At 48.9% G+C, this 24,005-nt stretch overlaps 1 protein-coding gene across 4 annotated transcripts in view; it reads left to right on the forward strand.

Annotated features, from left to right (window-relative positions):
• The window catches only part of ADCK1 (aarF domain containing kinase 1), a gene marked incomplete at both ends in the record, with an annotated part of 103,075 nt that overhangs the window by 71,280 nt on the left and 7,790 nt on the right, over positions 1 to 24,005 (forward strand). For all 4 annotated transcript variants that reach the window (XM_080708118.1, XM_080708119.1, XM_080708120.1 and 1 more), the window contains 3 exons: positions 547 to 705; positions 8,212 to 8,328; positions 22,293 to 22,442. In XM_080708118.1, coding sequence (XP_080564244.1) covers positions 547 to 705; positions 8,212 to 8,328; positions 22,293 to 22,442 — 426 coding nt within the window. The remainder of the gene's footprint in view (positions 1 to 546; positions 706 to 8,211; positions 8,329 to 22,292; positions 22,443 to 24,005) is intronic.

A 24,005-nucleotide genomic window follows, 5' to 3' on the forward strand; every position in this document is an offset into this window, starting at 1 on the left:
ATTTTTGGATCAGGGATGTTCAAATACTAACCAATCATTCTATGAAAAAGAAAATGATGGTTACAGCAGAAGTTCTCTCTGCTTTGCAGATGGTGGAGGACAAGGCTGGGAGCAAGAGCACAGCTCAGTGGTGCACCTCAGAGCAAGGGCTGTGGAGCTGGCTAGACTCAAGTGGAATTCTGGCACTAGACTTCCTCACTGGCCAAATTTGGGAAAATCACCCAAACTCTTACAATCCCACCTTCCTCATCTATAAAGTGGGGATGATAAGATGTGTACTCATGTACCTCCCAGAGTTGTTGTGGGTACTTAGTGGAAAGTAAACAAGTCATTTGGCTCTATGCTTGGCACATGGGGGACACTCAGAAAATGGTAGCCATGGTTACTGCTGGCAGCTATTGAACCATCATTGTCTTGGACTCGGTGGAAGCCACGTGAGAAGTTTCTCCACCTACTCTTGCTCCAGGGGACACCCAGGCAGAGGGTAGGAAATGTGCCTCCTTGGTGGGCATGTGGGCGACTGATGGGGTGCTTACTCCATTTCAGATGCTTGTCCAGGCTGTGAAGCAGCTGTTCCCAGAATTTGAGTTTATGTGGCTGGTGGATGAAGCCAAGAAGAATCTGCCTTTGGAGCTGGATTTCCTCAACGAAGGGAAGAATGCTGAGAAAGTGGCCCAAATGCTAAAGCACTTTGACTTCTTAAAGGTAGGAGGGGTGCAGTGAGAGGCATGGTGGTCTGTTTGAAGAGTGCACAAGTAGGGGTTGACTCCTGCTCTGAGTATCTTCCCTTATAGAACATGAGTTGGGACATCTCCTTCCTGAGTATTCTTATTGAGGACGAATGATTTGTCATTAGCCATGCATATTAAAGGCCTTGAAGGCAATTTTCAAAGAAAGATGGTGCCTAGCATGATTGTTGACCTGTCAGTCAACTGAGCAGATGTTTATTGCATAATCTGCAATCACAAGACACTAAACACTACTCTAGGACCTGTGAGCCTCTGCGAAGCATGGCGCGATGATGTTGATGATGATGAGGAAGATAACAACAGTTAACATGCCTGTACTTTGGCCCATTTCCAATTACCATGAATATTACATTAGCTCATTTAACATACAGTTAGTTCTGCTATAACGCAACATGAGTTCCTAGAAATCAGTATGGTGTGTAGAACTGCACAACAGAAACCACAGGGCTTATGGGGGAAGTGGTCCAAAACTTCATCAGTGACATGGAAAAGGAAAGAAGATAGAAACTAATAAGAATAGTAGCACAGTTTGACACATTTTACATGACTGAGAAATACCTAAGACCACACTTTATGGGACACTTACCTTGAAATCTGCCTGTGGAAATGGGCATCAGAGGGATGTTGCTTGTGAGCTATTTTGAAGTAGTAGAAGGGGGGTCATCTGGACAAGCACACATGGTGATGTTAGAGGGCTGTATTTCTATGCACCCCAGTTTGGCTAGATGCAGAGTTTTGTGTTCACAGTATTTCTAGCAGGAGATAGTGCACATATGCAAATGCAAAACTTACATTTTGATCAAACCAGTCCCTTCATGTATCTGGCATTGGAACAAATTTGTGTTTCCAAAACCGGTGTTACAGCAGAGCTACTCCATGTAATAGAAGACACTTACTGTGGGAAACAACATCAAATAGTCTAAAGTCACAGCTGGAGGAGTCCCATGAGAGGTACCGCTCCTAAGTGCTTGGAGAATTCAGTAAATCATTTGTGGTCCATGGGGTCAGGGAAAGCTCTGCTGAGGGGTAGGTCTTTGGGGACTGTCCTGATGTCCCTAGGGGGCACATAGTAGTTGGAAGGAGAGAGTGTATACCCACACCACTGTTCTTCCAACATATATTTTTTCCTTGGTGGGATTAGTACCCATATAACAGGGGCATCCATTTATTGGGATGGTGCAGGGTTGGAGAGCCTTCCTGCACAGACTGATGACTTCAACTCTAGAAGCCAAGAGAAGCCATCAGTCCTTTTCTGTTCTCTCAGGAGCAGAGGGAGCCCTTAGGAACTCGTGCTAGCTTCAGAGCACACAGCTAGGGGAGGTGGCTGAGAACATTGCATGGGAAAGACTATTATTCTGGACTAAAATGTTCATTGGCTTTTGAAGACATGAGAAATGGAGGTAGTGTTTATTTATAACCCAGAAGATTGGGTCATGGGAAGAAAAGCTGTAGTGATCATCAGTGCTGAGTCTTGATGCAGAAATTTTGATGGTGGCTGTAGCCCCTGGAGAAGGTTCGCTCTTTGAGTGTGTTGGGATCGGGTCTTGTCTCTGGGCTTCTGGGGTACTTGACTAGCTTTTCATTGCCTGGATCATAATCTTGCATGCGTGGGCTCTTGTGCATGTAAATGCAGAAGTACAGACTGGATGTAGTAACACTTCCCAGCCTTGAAGCTCCTTCAGACAAGTAATAATATGAACTAATTAGCATATGGCTGTGGGGCCTAAAATGTGCCTCCACGTGCACATCCCATTTTTCCATTCCTTTATCCTGCGTTTATTGGGCATTTCCTGAGCCTAGGGGCTAGAGGTTGGCTTCTGCTTGGAAAACTTCCCCCCTATGGGGGGAAACACTGAGACGTATTATTATAGTGAAGGTAGTTTCAGGGTGACAGTACTTTTCCTTGTTTTGGTGGATCCCCATGAGGAAGGACTTCATTCCACCTAGGATAAAGAGCTCAAAGAGCTGACTGTTTCTTCTGCATCAGGCACCATGGCTTCAGACGCAGTGCAGGCACTGTGACAGCGACTCCTGACAGCCAACATCCCATTTCACAGATGACAGTCTTCCAGGCGGGAGCTTGAGCTACCACCCAGATTTTCTGACTCTGAGTCTGGCATTCATCTCGGCATTCTCCGCTGCCTTTTACCCAGCAGGGGTGCCCTTCAGAGACAGAACCATGAGCCAGACAGACAGAACTGTCTCCTCCACCATTTCCATGGAAACAGCAAAATTGTCCCCTCGCTGGGGCCAACTAGCAACTGCCAGACCAAGGCATGTACTACTACTAATAACACAAATTTTTGAAATGGAGGATGCCAAACGGGTAAATAACAAACATACTGATCTGCCCTGCTGCTGCCAGAACTTGCAAACCATTCCTACAACCATGGTTGGAGCGGAAGCGCCTGAGTAGTTAATTTTGCCTAAACACATAACAAGGGGGAAGAAAGTTTTTTGTAAATCCAGTTCAGCTCTTAAAACCGGAGATAGATTGCTCTTGCATGCTGGCACCCCATCACAACATCTGTGCGTAATTAAGCCTCAGTGAAGAGTTTACCTCTCCGTGAATGAGACATCTTCTGGTGCTTCTGCTGGGTATAATAACCTCAGCCCTGTGCTATAAATCTCTGAGCCTCAGACAAGCCCTGAATGCAGATACAGTGTCAGGGAGACTGGAGGAGGTGAGGAGACAGCTGTGGGCTGAGCGGTCAAGACTGGGCCATTAGCAGATCTGGCATCAGCGTGTGTGCGCTCTGGAGAAGGGATAGCGTAAGCAGTGGGGTTGGTAATGGAGGTGGGGGACAGCTGAGGACAGGGCAGGAAGGGAGAAGCCTCCCAAGCACCTGGGTGGACTGGCAGAGATAAGAGGTGGAGGCGGGGTGGGGTGGGCCTTCTTATGGGGAGGGCCACTCCACCATTTCTTTGTGTGAGGTAAGGAGGTAGGGATTCTCCTGAAACTGCGGATGAATCTGAGGGGGTTTGCAAGCTGTTGCAGAAGCGCCACAGCTTCTTCCACTCTCAAAGATAAACAACTAGCTGGGCGAGGTAGCACATACCTCGAATCCCAGGGCTTGGGAGGCTAAGACAGGAGGATTGCAGGTTTGTGGCCAGCCTCAGCAGCTTAGTGAGGCCCTGTTTCAAAATTAAAAAATAAAAAGTGTTGGGGATGTAGCTCAGTGGTAGAAAGCCTCTGGGTTATCTCTAGTTCTATCAAAAAGAAAGAAAGAAAGAAAGAAAAGATTAACAACTACTGACTGATGTGTAATATTTTTTACCCTTAAGGGCTATTTTAGACACTCTTTATTAAAGTGGTTTACACATTTTCTCCCCACAAGGGTGGTGCCATTCTTAACCCCATAGCATCAATGGGGAAACTGAGGCCGAAAGAGATCAGATCAATTACCCAACATTACACGGCTTACCAGTAAGGGGCAGGAGCAGGTTTTGAAAGGCAGCCTGGCTCCGAGCCTGCACATCTGTCTACCCAGCCACTCTGCTATTCTACATAATGCTTGGTGGGAAATATCTGAATTGTGATGAAGCGTCTAGGGGCACTGACTCGGCCTGGTGTGGCCCCGCGCCCCTAGGAACTGCCGCGTGCCTGTCGCAGGGCAGCTGGGGTTGGTCCAGCGGTTGCTACGGGTCTGGTTCTGCTCACTCTAGTAGGAAGGGGGGTTGCTTCTGCTGTAGCCATCATCATCACCCCTATGCAATCTGTGCTCTGCCCCTTGGCTGTGGGAAGCCCGTGGCCTGGCTCGGGCGGGCCCAGACCCCCCAACACATGCCAACAAAAGAGGAGCACAGGTGAGGCCAGGTGGTTAGGCTGAGGCCACCAGGGGCTTGGGTGGGACTTTCCATTTCTGCCTGCTTCGTGGGCCAGGATTGGCCTCAGTGTGGTAGGTGGAGCCCACAGGCAGGGGCTTTGCTCTGTCTATCTGAAGGCCAGGCAGTGACCCCTTCCCCAGGGGCAGATAGTTTCCTGAACAAAATCCCCCGGAGTTTTGTTTCATGTGGGGGAAGAGAGCCTCTTATTGCCTCTCATTTTTCCTCTTTCATTTTTCTATTCCTTGATGGAAGAAGCGGAGGCAGGGCCAGGGGTGAGAGGTGGGTGACAGGCGACACGAACTTCTCCCTGCACACCCTCCGGTCCACATGGCAGTTCAGGGGCAAGTTGCTTTTCCCAACTGATGAGGAGCCGCCGGGCATCTTGCAGTCGTTTTCATGTTATGTCCACCTGTGGTCCCCCATGAGTGCCATGAAGAACTCCTCCTCTCCCCAGGTGTGACATCCCAGGCGTTTCAGAGATGAGCAGTGGGAGCAGAGGACAGTCCTTGTCACACAGGATGGGTTCCATGAAGGGAGCAGGGAGCGAGGGAGCCACGAAGTGGGAGGGGAAACCCTGGCTTGCTCCCTCTGACCCCTGAGCCGCCAGTGCACCTGTAGCTGCCTCCCGGCAGTCCTCCAGATTGCCCTGTGGAGGGTCTGACGTCCTCCTGACTTCATAGCCCTGGGGCCCTCTTTCCAAGCTTAGGTTTCCAAACAGACTGAGAGAAGAAATTGAACAAAAACAACAGCAAATTTGCACTCACTTTTTAAAAGATACTTTTAGATGAGGCCTCTTATTATTAGTATTTATAATATACCCTTATATTTATAATATACTCATATTAGTATATTTATAATATACTCTTATATTAGTATTTGCATGTTGCAAAGTACAAGTTTTTATGATAGGAAAGAAGTTTCATATTTTGCAGGTAACATAAGACCAAAAGGGTACATTATAATTTTTTTTTTTTTGGTGGTACTGGGGGTGGAACCCAGAGGCTTTCTACCTCTGGGCTATACTCCCAGACCTTTTGTATATTTTATTTGGAAACAGGGTCTCACTAAGTTGCTGAAAGCCTCACTAAGTAGCTGAGGCTGGCTTTGAACCCGTGCGATCCTCCTGTCTCAGCCTCCCAAGCGCGGAGATTACAAGCGTGTGCCACCACGCCCGGCTACATTATAAATTTAAAAAGAACCTTGTTAGTAAATAGTTTTGGGCACACACACATAAAAGACACTTTCTGAGAAAGTTGAAGCAAGCCTACATTTTAAGTTTAAAGTAATGAAGTCACAGATTTCCCTCTTGGCCCAGAAGATTGATTGACTGCGTTGGTACTGTGGATTGAACCCAGGGACATCCTATCTCTGAGCTACACTGAGCCCTTTTAGTGCTCTTATTTTGAAGCAGGGTCTTGCTAGGTTGCTCAGAGTCTCACTATGTTGCTGCAGTTGTCCTTGAACCTGCAATCCTCTGTCTCAGCCTCCCAAGTACTGGATTACAGGCGTTCTACACTAGACTCGGAAGGTCTAGAATTTTTAAGTGGTGAAATCCACAGGGAAGTGGCAAAGACAGCTATACCTTGATTCTCCTGGGGCTGAGGTTCCACTCGTGTGTGGCCCCTTCTCCAGATGGAGCAGAAACATTGCTCCTTGCCAAGGCAGGAGGAGTGGAATGATTTATAGTATAACACTAACCAGCAGAATCATCTGTTTTCTTGGACTTGAGGGTTACTACTGTTTTTCTTTTTTCAACTGGGATTGAACCCAGGGGCATTCTACCTCCAAGCTAGTCTCCCCATCCCCCCTTTTTTCTTTTTTCATTTTGTTACAGGGTCTAAGTTGCCAAGAGTCTCACTGAATTGCTGAGGGTAGACTCCAACCTTCAATCCTCCTGTCTCAGCCTCACAAGTCCTGGGATTTCAGACACCTGGAACTGCTCCTGGTTAGGGTGCCATTATCTTATTGCTAGATGAGTTTGGGAGGTCAGGGTGAGGGGAGATCTTAACCCCCAAAACATTTGAAGTAGCTGCCCTTGTTTTGTATTTGTAGAAATAAAGTCCATCACATTTGGGGGTGACAGAGTGTGCTGAAGGCTCCCTGGTAGGGTGGGGCTGCTGAGGCTCATCCACTATGTGGCATCATGGTGGTCCCTGGTGCATGGGAGCTGCTTGTGTACTCCTGGGGAAGTTTGTTCTCTTTTTGGCTTATAGGTGTTCTTAGAATCAGAATTGGAGAGTGTATCAGTTAATATTGCATTTGTTTGCTGGACATAGTGGTGCATGACTATAATCTCGGTACTTGGGAGACTGAAACAGGAGGACTGAGGTTTAAGGCCAGCCTTAGCAAACTAATGAGGCCCTGTTTCAATAATAAATAAAATAAAACAGAGTTGGAGTGTAGCTTGGAGGTAGAATGCTCCTCAGTTCAATCTTTTTGTGTGTGTGTGGTACTGGGGATTGAATCTAGGGGGATTCTACCTCTGAGCTATACCCCCAGTCCTATGTTTTATTCTTATATTTTGAAACAGGGTCTCACTAAGTTGCAGAAGGCCTCACTAAGTAGCCGAGGCTGTCCGCAAACCAGTGATGCTCCTATCTCAGCCTTCCAAGTATTGAGATTACAAGCATGTGCCATCACACCTGGCAAGGTTCAATCTTCAGTATGAAAAAAGTATGGATCTATGTATAAACATGTAAAAATAAATATGTATGTATATGTACAGACACGTAGAGAGAATTTTTTTTTACAGATAACTGAAAGCCTCACAGTGTCTTAAAACCCAAAAGATTTATTTTCCTTGCATAGCAAGAAGGCTTGCAGTCGTTGCCTGCTGGTTTCGTTTTAGTATTTTGACAATATCAGGGCTGGCATCTCTGGTTTTCTTGATTTTTTTCTCATGGTTTCAAGAAGTCTGCTGCAGTTCCAGGAATCACATTCCCTCTCAAGACAGGACGAGAAGGGGAGAGTAGTACCAAACGAACATCCTATTTTTTTCCTTCACAAAATAATAAAGACCTTGTCAAGAAGACAAAGACCTTCCTAGAACCCCCTAGGAACCCCCACTTGCCTCTGAATGACATCACATGACCACAGGGACTAACAGGCAGCAGGAAAGTGTTTGGTTTCTTCATCGGTGTGGAAGAGCAGCACTGGGAGTAGATGTTGGGTTCAGAACCACGTCGTCGGCCACAGAGCGCTTGTGGGAAACACGCACAGGAACACAGTCATTCTCAGGGCACGCAGTACATCTGCTCCCAGGTGAAAAACTGAGGTTGGGGTTGGATTCATGTGGAACCTAAAATGGGCCCGGTGGTGGGGGATGGAGAGGGAGCACTACTCTTAACACCAATGCTCAGGTGCGAGGCTTCTCACACAGTCCCAATTTTAGTTTTGGCTCTAAACTGTGGGAGGCATCGAAGACGGTGGGGAGCTGTTCTCTGGCCCCTACAGCAGCCCTCTGTTTCCAAGATGGAGCAGGCTGGCCTTTCCCCGAGCCCGGCCTCCCCTAACCCCTGTCCACTTCTCTCCTATAAGGAAAGCAGCATCCACCATTGTCCGGCTTTTTGTTCTTCTCTGTGCTCACCTGACTCCCGGCCTCCCTGACATTGTCCTCCACCCTCTTCTGTTGCAGGTCCCCCGGATCTACTGGGAGCTGTCCACCAAGAGGGTCCTCCTGATGGAGTTTGTGGAGGGCGGGCAGGTCAACGACCGGCACTACATGGAGAGGAACGAGATCGACGTGAATGAGGTGAGGCCAGCGGGGGTGTGTGGAGGGCTGCGCCTGGTCAGGGCTGCCGAGCAAGGGCGGGGGCCTCGGGCCTGGCCCACTGCCTTTACCTGAGGTCTATTGTGTGAGGAATTAGAACTTGAGTGAGGAATGGATCATCCAGGCCTTGGGGACAAGCTGAGCCTTTCCTGCGGCCCCTGCCTGGCCACACCATTGCCTGTCTTTCTTCTGTACCATCTGAGCCCACACGGCTGAGCAGCCACAGTGGACAGTGATGCAAAGCCAGGGGGACTTAGTCCTCTGCCTCTGAGGGCTGATCATCACTTCCTGTCTTCCTGTTCTTCCCACTCACCTCCTACACATGCAGCCCAGGGCTCCAGGTATCAGGGGAAAGTGGGCCAGCAGAAGCTGACTGTGTCCACTCCCCAGAGCAAAGGAGAAAGGTGGGGAGAAGAGCCTCCCCACCTCCTCAGCCCTCAGCCTCAGGGAGCCTGGCCAGTGGGTCTGTGCCCCATTTTTCACTGTATCACAGGGCTCCCAGGAAAGGATGGGGTTGTACTTTTACAAGAACAGTCATCTTTTTTTTTTTTTTTCTTCAGTACTGGGGATGGAACCCAGGGGCATTGTACCTCCGAGCTATACCCCCAACCCTATTTTTAAGTCTTTTTATTTGTTTTATTTATTTATTTATTTATTTTTGGTGGTACTGGGGTTGGAATCCAGAGGCTTTCTACCTCTGGGCTATACTCCCAGACCTATTTTATATCTTATTTGGAAACAGGGTATCACTAAGTTGCTGAGAGCCTCACTAAGTAGTGAGGCTGGCTTCTAACCTGGATGATCCTCGTATCTCAGCCTCCCAAGTGTGGGGATTACAAGTATCTGCCACCACGCCCAGCTAGTCTTTTTATTTTTGAAACAGGGTCTCACTGAGTTGCAAAGGGCCTCACTAAGTAGCTGAGGCTGTCCGTGAACCGTGATCCTCTTGTTTCGGCCTCCCGAATGCTGGGATTACGAGTGTGTGCCACCACGCCTGGCTCGGCAGTCATCATTTTTATAGTCCCTGCCTGTGCTAGTGTGGGGGCTCATAGGGGACCCAGACCAACCCCCAGAGCCTTGTGTCAGAGCCAGACACCTGTCAAGTCTGTCCATCTCATCCTCGGCAGCAAAAGGCAGGTGAGCGAAACCCTGAGGGCTGCGGGGAAGAAGTGCTAACCTGGGTTACAGGCTGCGTCCCCAGCAGGATGAGTAGGGGGGCAGGGGAGGGGAAGGGAGGCAGAGTTTGGCGGGACTGGGCCAGCTGGGCAATGGATGGGGGTGGGGAGCAGTCAGGAAGGTCTTGGATGTGACCTGGGGTCCTGGTGAGGCCCTGAGAGTTGTGGTAGGAAGGATCAAGTGCGATGACACAGCCACTTCCTCCCACTGCTGGGTGGGAGGAAGGAATGGAAGGGCCGGGCCCCGTGGAGGCAAATGCTCTTCCCTGCTCACCCCACCAGGCAGCACGGCAAGATGAGCATGAGGTCCCCGTGGTGAGAGGCCCAGAGGGGAAAGCTGCACCTCGGCTCGGCAGATGAGCCCGGAATGCCGGGAGCCTGGGGTTGCGCAGGCCTTCCCCCAGCGTATGGCCTCTGTAAATGGAAGTCTTGATGGTTCCTCTCTAACAGGGGCTAGAATGACTGTGTGAGTCAGCAGAGCACCCAGTGCATGGTTGGCACCCCAGAAAGGTGGCTAGATTGTCTTCATTATTCTCATCTTTGGCTCCTATCCTTTCCTTCTGTCTCCTTTTACCTTTAGCGTTAGGCCCTTTTGTCTGCAATAAACATATGAGGGAGGTCTCGTCTTCATTTTGCAGATGAAGAACCAGCCTCAGAGAGGGATGATGATTTGCCGAGGCCACACAGCTAGTAGAGCTGGGGCTGAAGGCCAGGCCTCCCTGATTCCGCTCTCCTCCTAGGCCATGGGAGGAGGGGCCGCACCCCAGTGGATGACTGCGGCTGGGAACATGCCTGGAAGAGGTTTGGCTATGACTGGCTCAGGCCTTCTGGGAAAGCGTTTGTCTCCTGAGCTATGCTCCAAGAACCCATTTGGGGACTTGAGGTGTGTGTGTGGCTGCCTGGACACCTGCGATGCTGATTGGGCTTTCCTGGAAAAGGATAATTCAACCCTCGACTTTACAGAAAGGGAGAAAAACTCAGAGAGAAACAGAGAGTGAGGAAAGGGGCTGAGGCCGCTCTGCTAGCAGCACACCTGGGGCTTCGGACTCATTATTGGCAGAGTGCTAATTATTATACATTAGCAGTTGTTAACGTGTGTGTGTGTGTGTGTGTGTGTGTGTGTGTGTGTGTGTGTGTGGTGTTTGGTGGGGGGTAGAACTAGGGATTGAACCCAGAGGTGTTACGTCCCCAGACTTTTTTACTTTTTGATTTGAAGCTAGATGGGTATTTGGGCAGAGGGGGCAGGAATGGCATGAGAGGTCACCTCTATCTTTTCCAGAACAGTCTTAAAAGGGAGCAGGGTCTCTGCCTGCTAAGTAGGAAGGGTGTAGAGGTATCTGCCTGCCAGTTCCTGGCATTTTCTTCTGTCAGCTGTGGTGGGATTTGCATTCCAGCAGCACTCCCAAACCCATTCATCTATTTGGATCCAGTGAGCCAGGGCCATAATTGTGTTTAATCAGAAGGACTTTGATTTTCAAAGACAAAGTTGAACATGAAAAGACATGCTCTAAGCCGGGCGTGGTGGCACATGCTTGTAATCCCAGCATTCGGGAGGCTGAGACAGGAGGATCGCGGTTCGTGGACAGCCTCAGTTACTCAGTGAGGTTCTCTGCAACCTAGTGAGACCCTGTTTCAAAATAAGGAATAAGAAATAGGGCAGGAGGTGTGTAGCTAGGAGGTCGAATGCCCCTGAGTTCCATTCCCAGACCCGTTTAAAACAAAAAAAAGTGCTCTGGTGTGATTGTCTGCTCGCCTGGGAGGCAGTGGGCTGCAGATGCGGCTGGAAGCCGGGCAGGTGCCCCCTGATGCTTGGCTTCTCTGCTCCTGCCTCTACCTCTCCTGTAATACCTTTCAGATGAAGTCATGCCTGGGCAGGAAGACCTTAATAGACATCCTTGAATTAGCAAAGGGATGAATAGGTGGGCCTCATCCCCTGGGTTGGCCTCTACCACGCAGGGCTGGGGCAGAGTGTTGGTTGCTTTCTGTGGACATGCAGAATGCAGTATGCTGGTATCAGTTATTTGGGAAAGACAATAACGATTATTATAGACAACTGTTATGTGCCAGGCATGTGACACATCTGATCTCCATACTCTTTACAGCTAATTTGTAAAGTATTTATTATGAACCCCATTTATAAGTGAGAAAGTTGAGTCTCAGAAAGGTTGAATAACTTGCCCAATATCACATAGCTAGCAGGGACAGAACTAGGATTGGAACCCAGGTCTGCATGACTCCTTGCTCCCCTCTCTTCTCCGCCTCCCTCCCAGAAAGCTCTGCTGGGCTGCAGTGGAGCCTGGAGCTGCCTGCTTGATGGCCACATCAGTAACTGCACAAAGGAGCTGGAGTACCAAGTGAACTTTGCCCAGTACCTAAGCCATCTGAGTGGAGCCCTTCTGTCTCCAGCTTACAATAGAGGTCCTTCTATTCATTTCATACATTTTTTTCCAATTTATAGTGCCAAGGTATAAGAGATGTTGTGAAGACCATTTGAGTTAGTCCAGGGCATGGCCTGTGGTGTGTGTGCCCCTGTGTAGCTAGATTTGTTGTTTGCATTACTGTTGCTGTTGGGCCCTTGTTTCTTCCTTTACCTCTTTTTACATGAGCACTTGATGACTGCCTGTCTCCATCCATAATTAGGATATTAGGTATATTAGGTATATTAGGCCTTTCCAAATTATCAACTGTATGGGGCTTGGGGTGGTCTCCATGTGGGGGGTGAGGAATCAGACTTGGAGAGAGAAGGTCACTTACCTAAGGCTATGAATCTCAGTTGCACACCTGGGGGAGTTCACGTGGATATACCATGAAAGCACTATGCAGATAAGGATGGCACAGAAATCACGTCCAGCCCCCTGGCAAGCTGACATGCCTCCTCCCACCAACACCCTTGCCCCTCCAGAGCTCCCTCTGCCTTGACTGTGTCACCATGCGGTGCCTTCACCCATTCCTGAACTTTATACAAAGGGAATCATATGGTTTTGGGGTCCGGCCTCTCTCCTGCTCCATTGATCTCTGGGTCTATCCTTGCAATATTGTACTGACTTAATTTCTTGACCCCCTGCCCCTGGCTTCTGGGCTTTGTGTGACTATGATGTCCTAGATCCTCACCTTCACCAAGGCCGCAGGTGGGGAGCAAGCTGCGTGCCGTACCCTGTGGTGTCACTGACTGTGGCTTATGGAGGAGCAGACTGGGACAGGCTCTGCTCTATAGAGTTTAATCTCTTACCAACTAGCATGAAAGTCACAGGCCAGAGTCCAGTGGTGTATGCCCTGAGGATGAAAGGCTGCGTTCCTGAGCCTTTCAAATGGGCGTCTGAGGGTCTTTTTTTTTTTGGTACTGGTGATTAAGCCTAGGGGCATTCTACCTCCAGTCTAAAACACTCAGCCCTTTTTATTTTTTATTTTGAAACAAGGTCTCACCAAGTTGCTGAGGCTGGCCCTGAACCCGTGATCCTCCTGACTCAGCCTTCTAAGTACAAGGATTCCAGGCATGCACCCCACACCTGGTTACATCTGAAGTTCTGATAGATCTTAAGGCCCTTGAGGCTCAGCAGGCCAGGCCTAGAGTGGCCTCCTTCCTGACGACACCTAGGTTGAACAGTCCTGGGGGAGTAGAGTACAAAGGACAGAGAGGAGTGGCCAGGGGCTCAGACCTTGCTCCAGATCCTGGGCGCGGGGTGGTTGTTGCTTCTGCTGGAAGGTGGCTCTTTAGGAAGCTATGTTTAGGCACTCATTGCATTCACCCCACTCCCTTTTGGAGAGGCTTACCCACTGCAGCTCGTGAGGCTGGGGACCACTCTAAATAGCCAGCTCCTGATAGACTCAGGGCAGATCCATGTTAGGAGGTAAGAGATGTAGGTTCAAGCTCAGCCTTGACAGCGTTTGGTTGTGTGACCTTAGGCAGATTATGTCTCTTCTCTGATCCTCAGGGCTTTTTTTTTTTTTTTTTTTTTTTTTTTGGTGGTACTGGGGATGGAACCCTTCTACCTCTTGGCTACACTCCCAGAACTATTTTATATTTTTATTTGGAAACAGGGTCTCTTAAGCCAGTGAGGCTGGCGTCGAAACTGTACGGTCTTCCTGTCTCTGCCTCCCAAGCATGGGGATTACAAGCATGTGCTACCATGCCCAGCAGGGCTTTGTGTTTTGAGATGGGGTCTCACTAAGTTGCCCGGGCTGGCCTTGAGTTCATCCTCCCACCTCCCAGCCTCCTGTTTTTTTTGGATAACGGTGATCCTCAGTTTCCTTATTGAAGGTGCTAGACTCACTGGACTCTAACTTTCTGCTTGAATGCTTTACAGAATGGTGATTCTTCAGCTTTGTGGGATCTAAGACTGATTGATAAACCAACTATTTCAGAATCATTAGGGGCGTTCATTTGACAATGCAGGTTCCTGGGCACCATCCCAAACTTGCTAATCAGAATCTAGGGTGGACAGGATCATAGTGCCCTACCGGAATCTGCACATTCGAAAGCTTTCACGAAAGCTCAGGACCTCACCCCACCCCAGCACGAAGCCAGGAGCCCAGCATCGCAGGGAGGTACCAGGTAGCCCTGCCCAGTGTGCCCACCTTGCTGGGGCACTCGGGCCCGGGAGCCAGCATCCTGCAGCCGCCTCCTCCGCCCCCATGAGGACCCTCATTTGTTTGTCTCTGCCCAGAAGCAGATGTTACTGAGGGCCTGACCTGGTGATCATATTTGCCAGTCACTTTAAAAGCTGGCGACAGCGACTGTCATTGATCTCATTAAAAGTAAAGGTCGTGTGGAGTCCGCTTTCCCAGGCTGGATGGAGCCTCCTCAAGCCATCTAAGGACTATTGATTGCGGGACCTTTATCGAAGGTTAATTGGATTTCAGTGAGTGTGTGTGTAAAACTGGGTCTGGCTAGGGCCCAATTTAATTGGCATGAAATTAGGCTGGGAGAGGTGACAGAGTCGGAACATTGGGGCAGCAGGGACAGGTGACAGGGGCCTGGTGGGCAGACACTGTCTGCTGTAAAGAGGGCGTATATCGGGGAGGGGGACTGGAAGAGGTGCCAGGGGCTCCTCTGCTGCCGTCACGAGACCTGGGTCCTGTGTGGGGTGCCCTGCAGCACTTGTGTATTCACCTCTGTTCACCTCTCTCTCCTGTCAGGGTTGGGAGGGACCTAGGAGGAGGGCTAGCTGAGATTTTTAAAGTCTTTTAGCGGACCTTTCTTTTTCAGGACCCTCATGTCCCATTATCAGCAGTACTGGGGGCACCCAAGCCTCCCTGGGGCTTAGGGATTATGGATATAAGGTTCCCCAGGGTCGGTTTAGGGTTCCATGAGTTCTAGCCTGCTAAGTTGCTTCTCAGTGGCCGTCTGCTCCTGCAGCAAACACACCTTTGCTCGTCATCTCGTCGACTATTGGTGGTCCCTCTATTTTGTTGTTTCCATGGTAGAGATGGGGGTCTCTGCCTTCTCTTTTCCTCTGGAGTCATCTTAGTGGGGTTCATGAGGGACTGGAGTCAGCATTATGAACTCAGTCTGCCCTGTTTAGCCAGAAGCCCTTATTGCTTTTTTCCCCCCAGTAGTTTTAAACCTGTTCCATATCATTGTAGCAGCATGAAGGGACCTCAGATTCACCTTTCAGCGCTTATTTTATGGAGCACCTGTCACGTACCTTGCTGCACAGCAGTGCTATAACAGGGGTGTGGACTGTGTTGCAGAGGGTGGGGCTTGCCAGGGGCTGGGTGCTGGGCAGGAAGGGCAGAGGTTTCAAAGTCAGGGCACCTGGGGTTGTGTCTGGTCCTACTATTCATAAGCCGGTGCCTTGGGTAACATAGAGTTTAAGTCTGCTCATCTGCACAGTTGGAGAGATGACCGTACATCTCAGGGACATTGTGTGAACTTTGTAAGCTGTGAGGCTCTGTTTAAAAAGATGTTTATAATTTATCAGAGTATTTATTTTTCATAGAGGCATGTTTTCCTCCTGGAAAACATGGAATACTGGAGGTTGAAACCAGAGGTGTTTTCCCTCTTAGCTATCCCCCCAGCCTTATTTGTTTGTTTGTTTATTTTTTGGTGGTACTGGAGGTGGAACCCAGAAGCTTTCTACCTCTGGGCTATACTCCGAGACCTATTTTATATTTTTTTTATTTGGAAACAGGGTCTCACTAAGTTGCTGAGAGACTAACTAAATAGCTGAGGCTGGCTTCAAACCTGTGTGATCCTCCTGTCTCAGCCTCCCAAGAGCAGGGATTACAAGTGTGTGCCACCATGCCTTATTTGTTTTTTTTTTTTTTTTTTTTTTTTTTTTTTACTTTTTTGGGGGGGGTCTGGGGATGGAGCCCAGGGGCATTCAACCTCCGAGCTACATCCCCTGCCCTATTTTTTTTTTTTTTTTTTGGTGGTACTGAGGTTCCTGGAAGCCCTTTTACCTCTGGGCTACACTTCCAGACCTATTTTATATTTTTATTTGGAAACAGGGTCTCTTAAGCCAGCGAGGCTGGCTTTGAACCTGCGCGATCCTCCTGTCTCTGCCTCCCAAGTGTGAGGATTACAAGCGTGCACCACCATGCCTGGCCCCTGCCCTATTTTTCATTCTTTATTTTGAAACTGGGTCTCACTGAGTTGCAGAGGGCCTCACTAAGTAGCTGAGGCTGTCCGTGAACTGTGGTCCTCCGGTTTCAGCCTTCCGAATGCTGGGATTACAAACGTGTGCCACCACACCTGGCTCACCTTATTTTATTTTTTTAAACAGAATCTCACTAAGTTGCTGAGGGACCTTGCTAAGTTGCTGAGGCTGGCCTTGAACTGGTGATGCTCTTGTCTCAGCCTCCCAAGTGCTAGGATTACAAGCGTGTACCGCCATGCCTGGCTCCTCTGTAAAATCTTTGAGAATTTCCTTCACTCTCTTCCTGTATATGTGCCTCTGTTTTCTGTAAGTACATAGACTTGGAGGTTGAGTGATAGTCAGTGGTTAAGCATATGACCCCCTGTTCCCCCAAAGCCTTGCCAAAGTTTCTGCCTTTCCCCTTGACTCCCTTTGCTGTAGAAGCCTCCTCTGGGTTGAGTGGGATGTTTACATTTTGCTCAGCATCATTCCCACCTGCCAGGCTTTTCTGGCTCTCTGGTACCTGCAGATGATGAAGACCCTGGTTACTGAAATTACTAGAGAGAGCATCTTCCGTCATATGCCCTCCATCACTTCTCAGAAGTTCATGGAGGGACCCAGGTACCCGAGATGGGTTCCTGGAGATTTATTTCCTCGCAGCAGAGGTGTCACTTTGGAGTCTGTAATGGCTGGTCACTGACAGGGTAACTGTTACCTAGGAGCAGGCATTCATGGATCCTGGCACTGGCTCCGATACTTGCCAGCCGTGTTGCCTCCAGGAAGCTACTCACCTTCAGAGCCCTGGTTTCTTTTTGTGAGTGGGATCAAGAGCTTGATCCACAGCACTGTCTGATGGTTGAACCAGAGGCACGTGGTGGTGCTAATCTCAGCACACGCGCTCCAAGAGTGAGGAATTACACAGATTCCAACTCTTGGCCCGCCCCGTGGTGATACTAGTACCGTATTTGCTAAAGGCCAGGGGAAGCAGGTGGGAAGAAACCCTTTCCCCATGTTTCATATTAACCTAGATAAAGTGAAAGGATAAGAAATATTTCTTTGGAGTGAGTTGTTTCCCGAGGCAGGAGATGCCAGGGATCAACAGCATTTCCTCTCATTTTCTGTCTCCCAATAGCCATGGCTATTAGGATCCACTCCTGTCTCTTCTGGCATCCAGGGTGACTTCCAGAGTGTCTCCGGCCTTGTGGATGCCCTGTTCCCTGGCTCTTGGGTGATGACCCTGTTCAGGCTTTATCTCCAGAGGCTTCCACCAGTGCCCAGAAGCTCTGCAGTTGGAGTTACATCCTCATTTTGCTGTGATAGTCCAGCACCCCTGCTTTCCTCCTCGCTGTCTTTCCAGCACCCCGTGTGGCTGAGCAGGCTCCCCGCACCCTGGTGTTCGGGGACCGTGGCAGTGGTCTGGTCTGCGTCCAGCATCCCAGCTGAGTATGGGGAAGGGCAGAGAAGGTTTGAGTGATTAACCCCCTTACTTGGCATCGGGCTGCTTGTGTGATTATTAATATCCTGTAGCACCAACCTCCCATTTCCTTCAGAGATCTTGGCCTTGCTTTCGAGACGCCCCCCAGGAACATAAATAGACTTTCTCTTGGGGGTGGGAATAAATTAATTCATGCAATTATAGAATAATTAAAGTGCTTTCAGCCAATTCAAGTTTTGAGAAAAATCCAAAAATAACTCCTTGGTTTAAATATTATTTACTAAATTAATTCTTTACTCAGCCTTTTTATAGAGTCCTGGTTTTTCTCCCTTCCCTACTGTTAGAGAATAAAAGCATTGTGTAATTACTGAAATCAGTTTTGAGTGGCATGTTCTTTTTACATGGAACAATTAAAAGACTTCTCAGTGACTTTTTTCTAAATGGTGCTATACCGTGGTTTAGTTGACAGCGTGGTTTTGGTTGGCCACCTGTGTAGGACTTACTATGGAGACTCTTCTTTCCAAATGGAACACCTCATTGCATGCTGGGGGGATCATGAGCAGTCTCTGGGTGTAGCCCCCACCTCCAGGAAGAGCTTCCGTGATGGTAGAGAGGCAAGATGGCCTGAACATTGAGCGCTTTCTGGAGTCATGTCACCTGGGTTTGGAGCCTGGTGTCACTAACTGCTGAGCAAATGACCAAGCTTCTTCCCCTTTTTGTATCCTACTTCTGTTTCCTGTAAAAGCTAGCCACGAGTGCTGAATCAGCCCATGTTAAGTGCCTGGAACGGGGCTAGAAAGGTCTTACTCCCTGTCTTTATTTGAATACCACTGTTAATGGGTCTAGGGCAGCATTAGGAACATATTTGTCTATTCTTAAGCAGAAGACATGGCTAAAGTGTATGGAAGGAATGGGAGGGAGCCCGCCTGCCTAGTAATGGCCTGCGTTTCTCCTGGGACCCTTAGTGCTTCTGTGCTAGGAGGGGACTGGCTCCCCTTCTTTGGATAGATTGATCCCCAGAGAGACTATTTAGCACAACTCTAAAAGGTGTTAAGAAAAGTCATCTAACTTAGAAACAAGACCAAGAGATGTGGCATGGCCTTATAAAGTTGTCCTTGGCTATTGTTCAACCAGTCCCATGATGATTTTTTAGTATCTAGGGAAAGGGACTTTTTGTTTTTTTACTTTGTTATTGACAATTAATTAAGGGGTCAGAGTGAAGTCATATATCAACTTGTGGATCTTATCCAGGAGAGATGCAAGTAATTTCTGTCCAGTAGAGAAGATGACTTCAAAGGTTGGTTTTTTAATGCTGTATAAACAATAATCAGTTGTATTTCATCCAGGAATCTTAATCTCTTATTCCTGCTTAAATGTCCATAAGAATGTGTTATTCTTCTGTCTTGGCCTCCCAAGTACCCGGATTACAGGTGTGTGCCAACATGCCTGGAAATCTTACCTTCCCTCTTAAAATTTTATTTATTTATTTTTGTTTTTTTGGTACTGGAGTTTGAACCCTAGGGCATCTTACCTCTGAGTTAGACCCCAGCTTTTTATTTTTTATTTTTCTTTTAAAACAGGGTCTCACTAAGTTGCCGAGGCTCTTGCTGAATTGTTGAGACTGGCCTCGAACCTATGATCCTCCTGTCTCAGCATCCCAAATACCGGGATTATAGGCATGTTGCACTATGTGCAGCTAAGTTTAAACATCTTTGACAAGTGTTCATTTTATATTTATATGAGCTGTGTTTTTAACTTGTTGACAATTACACTTTGACAGTGATGATTGGTATGTACTTTTTCCAAGTTTAAAATAATAAGCTACAATTCTAAAAACAAAAACAAATCAACAGCACTTGTGTATCTTGTATCCGTTAAAGGGCCTTCTCATAGGTGATCATATTTGACCTTGACCCTCAAGGCTGCTCTGGCAGGCAGTAGAGCAGATGATGTAAGTCCCACTTAATTGCTGAGGGAACTTAGGCCTAGACTGAGAAGGGAGGTGACTTATCCCCCAGGCCACCCATGCCCCAAATGGCAGGACCAAGATGGCGCCAGCATCAAGCAGTTGTCATGGGCAGCTGGATGGGTGACAAGGGGGGGGGTCCACTGGTGGCTGTGCTCCTGTGTATGTGTGGCAGCATCCCCCACCAGCTGGCAGCAGCAGCTCAATCCTCATGGACAAGGCCTCCCACCCTGAGTCCCTAGTCCCCTAGGGGCCATCTTTCAATGTAGTAATAAGGGGCCTGCAACGATTAGCAATATTTTAGAAAGCTTAAGGGAGATCATATATCTCCCAATGACAGGTCTGCCCAGACTAAATGAAATGTCATTTCTTTGCTTTTTGGCTGAAATTCCGTCAGCTCAGTCTGGCTACGCTGCTTATCTTGGGCTGATCAGGAGCCCTGATTGGACCTCATATGCGTCCTTGACAAATAAAAATGAATGATTACTTAATAAATGCATTTGGCTTGGCAGATGCAGCTTTGGAAGCCTGGCTCCAGGGAATTCCAGGGAGCCTCACAGAAGGGGCTCTGGTGGCACAGAGGTGGGGGCTTGCTGGCTCCCCAAAGACCAGCTCTGACTAAGGCCACTGTCCGAGGAATCAGAAAGTGAATGGTGGCCCTGGGGCCCCTGGCATCTCATCCTGTCTGAGAACCTGACCTGGGGCAAAGTCCTGCTCTTAACATGAATAGACACCAAGTACATGGGGATATCTGCTTCGCCCAAGGAAAATGTCAGAATGGCAGTATGATGTCTTCATCTCTTGAAAGGGATCATGAAACTGGGTCTGTCTATCTTTGAGGAGTGTTGAGGAGTTGCTAAGGGTGAGCACAGGGCACCTCAGAGAGGTCACTAGGCCATAAACACTGTGATATTCTTATTTACCTCTGTGGTCACCTTGGACAGCAGCACTATTATTATTTTCATTTTACTGAAGTTGAAAGTATAAGCAATGTGTTTAAGGTCACATAACCCAATTGAAAAGTGTAGAAGTCGGTGTGAGCCAGAAAGAAGAGCAGGTCCTAGTGGGCTGTGGGGTTTGAATCCTACGCTGCCTCTTTCCAGACACGGTTTCAGTTCCTTACCTGCAAAGTGTGTGTGTGTGTGTGTGGCATACTTGTACCTATCTTTAGGGCTTTTAATAAGGATGCTGGTTGTTTTTGAAGTAGGGTTATTCTTGATCATTTAATTTGGTGCCAATTATAATGGATTGGATTTCAGAGGAGACTAATGGGGTGGAGATTCGCATGAAAGGTGGGAACTACAGCATCTCAGAAAGCCAGGAAGAGCTGAAAGTCTCACTCACATTGAATGCACAGCCTTGCGTCACGTGTTTGGCATGGCTACAAGCAAGAGCATGCATAATAAAGCCAGTCTATGGTATATAAATTATACCTCGATAAAGCTGTTTAACCAAACAAAGCCCGTTCCTGCTGTCTTGGGAGTTTATGATAGTGGGCTACATGGTCATTAATCAAATAATCACACAAATAATTGCTAACACCATGAAAGAAAAGCACAGGATACTATCAGAGTGTATGGTGAATGAGTTTCTGCCAGCCTGGGAAGTTAGGGAAGGCTTCCTGGGAGTAGGGGGGTGACGCTGACCTGGGATGGGAAGGAAGAGGGATCCTGAACCTAGTGATGGCAGGAGTGCTTCTGTCAATGAGAATAGCATATGCAAAGGCCCTGAGGTGGGGAAGCTGAAGGGATGAGTGAAGAAGAGGAAGAGTGGATTTGATTTCTGTGTGATGCAAGGTGAGACCAGGGAGGGGCTGGGGTGTGGTGGCACAAGAAGATCCTAATCCTGTGTGCCCCACCCAGGAGCCCCAGCTCCTGCTGGGACATGTCTCTTAACGACCCTGGGGTCCAGCCAAGGCTGAAGGGAACGTCAAGGGTAGCAAGCGTTCTGGGGTGTCAGCTTTCTGGTTGGGCATGTCTCTGTCCCCTGCAGACCCATCCGCAGGACATCTTGGGGCCCAGGCCTGACTCTATTCAGCAACTGTTTCATAGCTGCAAAGAGGCTTTTAGCTTTAATAAAAAAAGGGAGTAGAGATAAGCAGGCTGCCTCGGCAGGGAGAGCGGCATTGACAGGATGATTTAAATGGCCTCTCCAGTGTCATTTCTTCTGTGCAGACATCATAAATCAGATTAGCATTGGGCTCTGGTGCAGGGGGAGGGGGAGCTAAGAGAGGGGCCTAGAGTCTGGGTCTGCTTGAGACTGGCCTGGCTCTCGCAGAGGGAGGTGCAGGGGTCACCTGTTCCTGGCCCCCAGCCCTGTTCTTTGGAGAAGAGACAGGTGGGAGAGCTCCCTCTTCCCCATCTAGCGTTTCAGCCATTCTCAGTTTTGGGGAAAGAACCAGGAGGGGCTGATAAGAAAGTGGAGGGGTGGAGGTGGAAGGTGGGGTGTTACAGCCAGCAGAACAAATAGGAGCAGCCCTTTTCCTATCTTACCATGCAATGAAATCACCTTGGGGATGCTAAGAAAATTCTGGTGCCTGGTACCGTCTGCAGTATTTCCGAGTTCCAGGTGATTCTAATGGGCAGCTCAAGAGAGGACTGTATTAGAGCCTCGCTTCTACCTTGAATGCAAGAACTAGACCATCTCAAACCATCCCTCCAGCCACCGCTGCTCAGACCTACCCAATCCTGTGGTCTCCACTTGGAAGCAACCAGATTGAGGGACCAGAGAATTCCCTGAGATAGGCGTGAATGGAGCAGACCTCCCACTCCACCGCCTCCCTTTTCTTTCAGATCTCCCGCCACCTGGGCAAGATGTACAGTGAGATGATCTTTGTCAACGGCTTCGTGCACTGCGACCCCCACCCTGGCAACGTGCTGGTGCGGAAGCGTCCAGGCACCGGCAAGGCCGAGATTGTCCTGCTGGACCATGGACTCTACCAGGTGGGAGCAGCCTTCTCCACCCAGCCCCAAGGGCTGGTACCGTACAGGCTAACAGCCTGCGGAAGTCTCCCATCAGCTACAGAACTTGGAGGCATCCAGTCCAGGTAGCTGGAGAGCCCACCCCCACCCCAGGCCATCAGAGCACTGTGGCTTGAGCTTCCCTTTGGGACCCTGAGGTGGGCCACGGCTTCTTTACAGGCTGTCTTGAGGAGTAGATGGTGGAAAGGTGCTTGTATGTATGGCTGAGCCTTCCTGAGGAGCCACCGGCTAGTGCAGGCCTGGGAAGTAAACCACCTAGTACCCGAGCTGGGGAACTGATAAGGGCTAGATGGTCCCAGATTCTGTCCTCTGGAGCTCAGGAGAGCCCTGTTCTTCTTCAGGACTAAAGGAACCTCCTGAAGCATGATGGCACGTGCCTGTAATCCTGGTACTTGTGCTAAGACAGGAGGATCACAGGTTTGAGGCCAGCACATGAGAATTTAGTGAGACCTTATTTAAAAAAAAATAAAGTAGGGTTAAGGGTATAGTTCAGAGATAGAATGCCCCTGGGTTCAATCTCCATTCCACATAATCACACACACACACACACACACAAAAAAAAAAAAAAAAAAAAAAAAAAAAAAAGAATTAAGGGAACTGGTCATTGTGGCACACCTCTGTAATCCCATTACTTGGGAGGCTAAGACAGAAGGCTCAGAGGTTCAACGCCAGTGTTGGCAGGTTATCAGTACTCTCTGCAACTTCTCAAGACCCTGTTTCAAAATAAAAAATAAAAGGAGTTGGGGATATAGCTTGAAAGTAGAATGTCCCTGGTTCAATCTCCAGTACACACACACAGACACATATACACGTGCATGCACAAATTAAGAGACCCTCCAACATTTTATTGGGGAGGATATTTTCCCAACCAAACGTGTCCTAGACAATAAGGATTTTTTCTCTCCAAAATGAGAAGCCTGGAGTCTAGGCCTACGGGGCCAGGGAACCACCCACTCCCACCTGGAAGCTGGGAAGCTCACCACCAATCTGGGAGCCTAGGCCTGGCTCAATTCCCCCAGGCAGATGGTGCTGGAGAGGTGCCCCAGTGGTCTTCCCCTTCCCTCAGGACCCTCATTCCATCTCCCCAAATCTTGACCTCCTCTGGAAGGCTTGCCGAAGCAGGCTGCATCAAGTCAAGTTAGCCTAGCTGTTATCACGCGCAGTCCCTGAGTGAACAGTGGTCCAGACACAGCAGAGGTTTACTAGCGCACTCAAATGCCAGTCTTGGGTGTGGTGGAGTCCACTGGGCTCTGCTCCCCAGGCTTCCTGGAGGTGACGGTGCTGTCAGCCAGCAGCAGGGCAGAGAGCGCCCCTGAGCACGCGTGTGAACGCTGGGGGAAGTGGAACTTCTGCCACATGCCATGGCCAGAGCTCAGGCAGAGGGCCACATCTAACTCCACAGGAGGCTGGCAAGTAGCTGGTGCCCAGGAAGGAGAGGAGAGGACAGATTTGGGTGGGTCATTAGCAACCTCTGCCACTGCAAAGTATCTTGCCAAATACAGGTTGAGCATCCTTAATCTGAAA

This window comes from Muscardinus avellanarius (assembly GCF_963383645.1).
Source record: "Muscardinus avellanarius genome assembly, chromosome: 12".
Lineage (NCBI taxonomy): Eukaryota > Metazoa > Chordata > Mammalia > Rodentia > Gliridae > Muscardinus > Muscardinus avellanarius.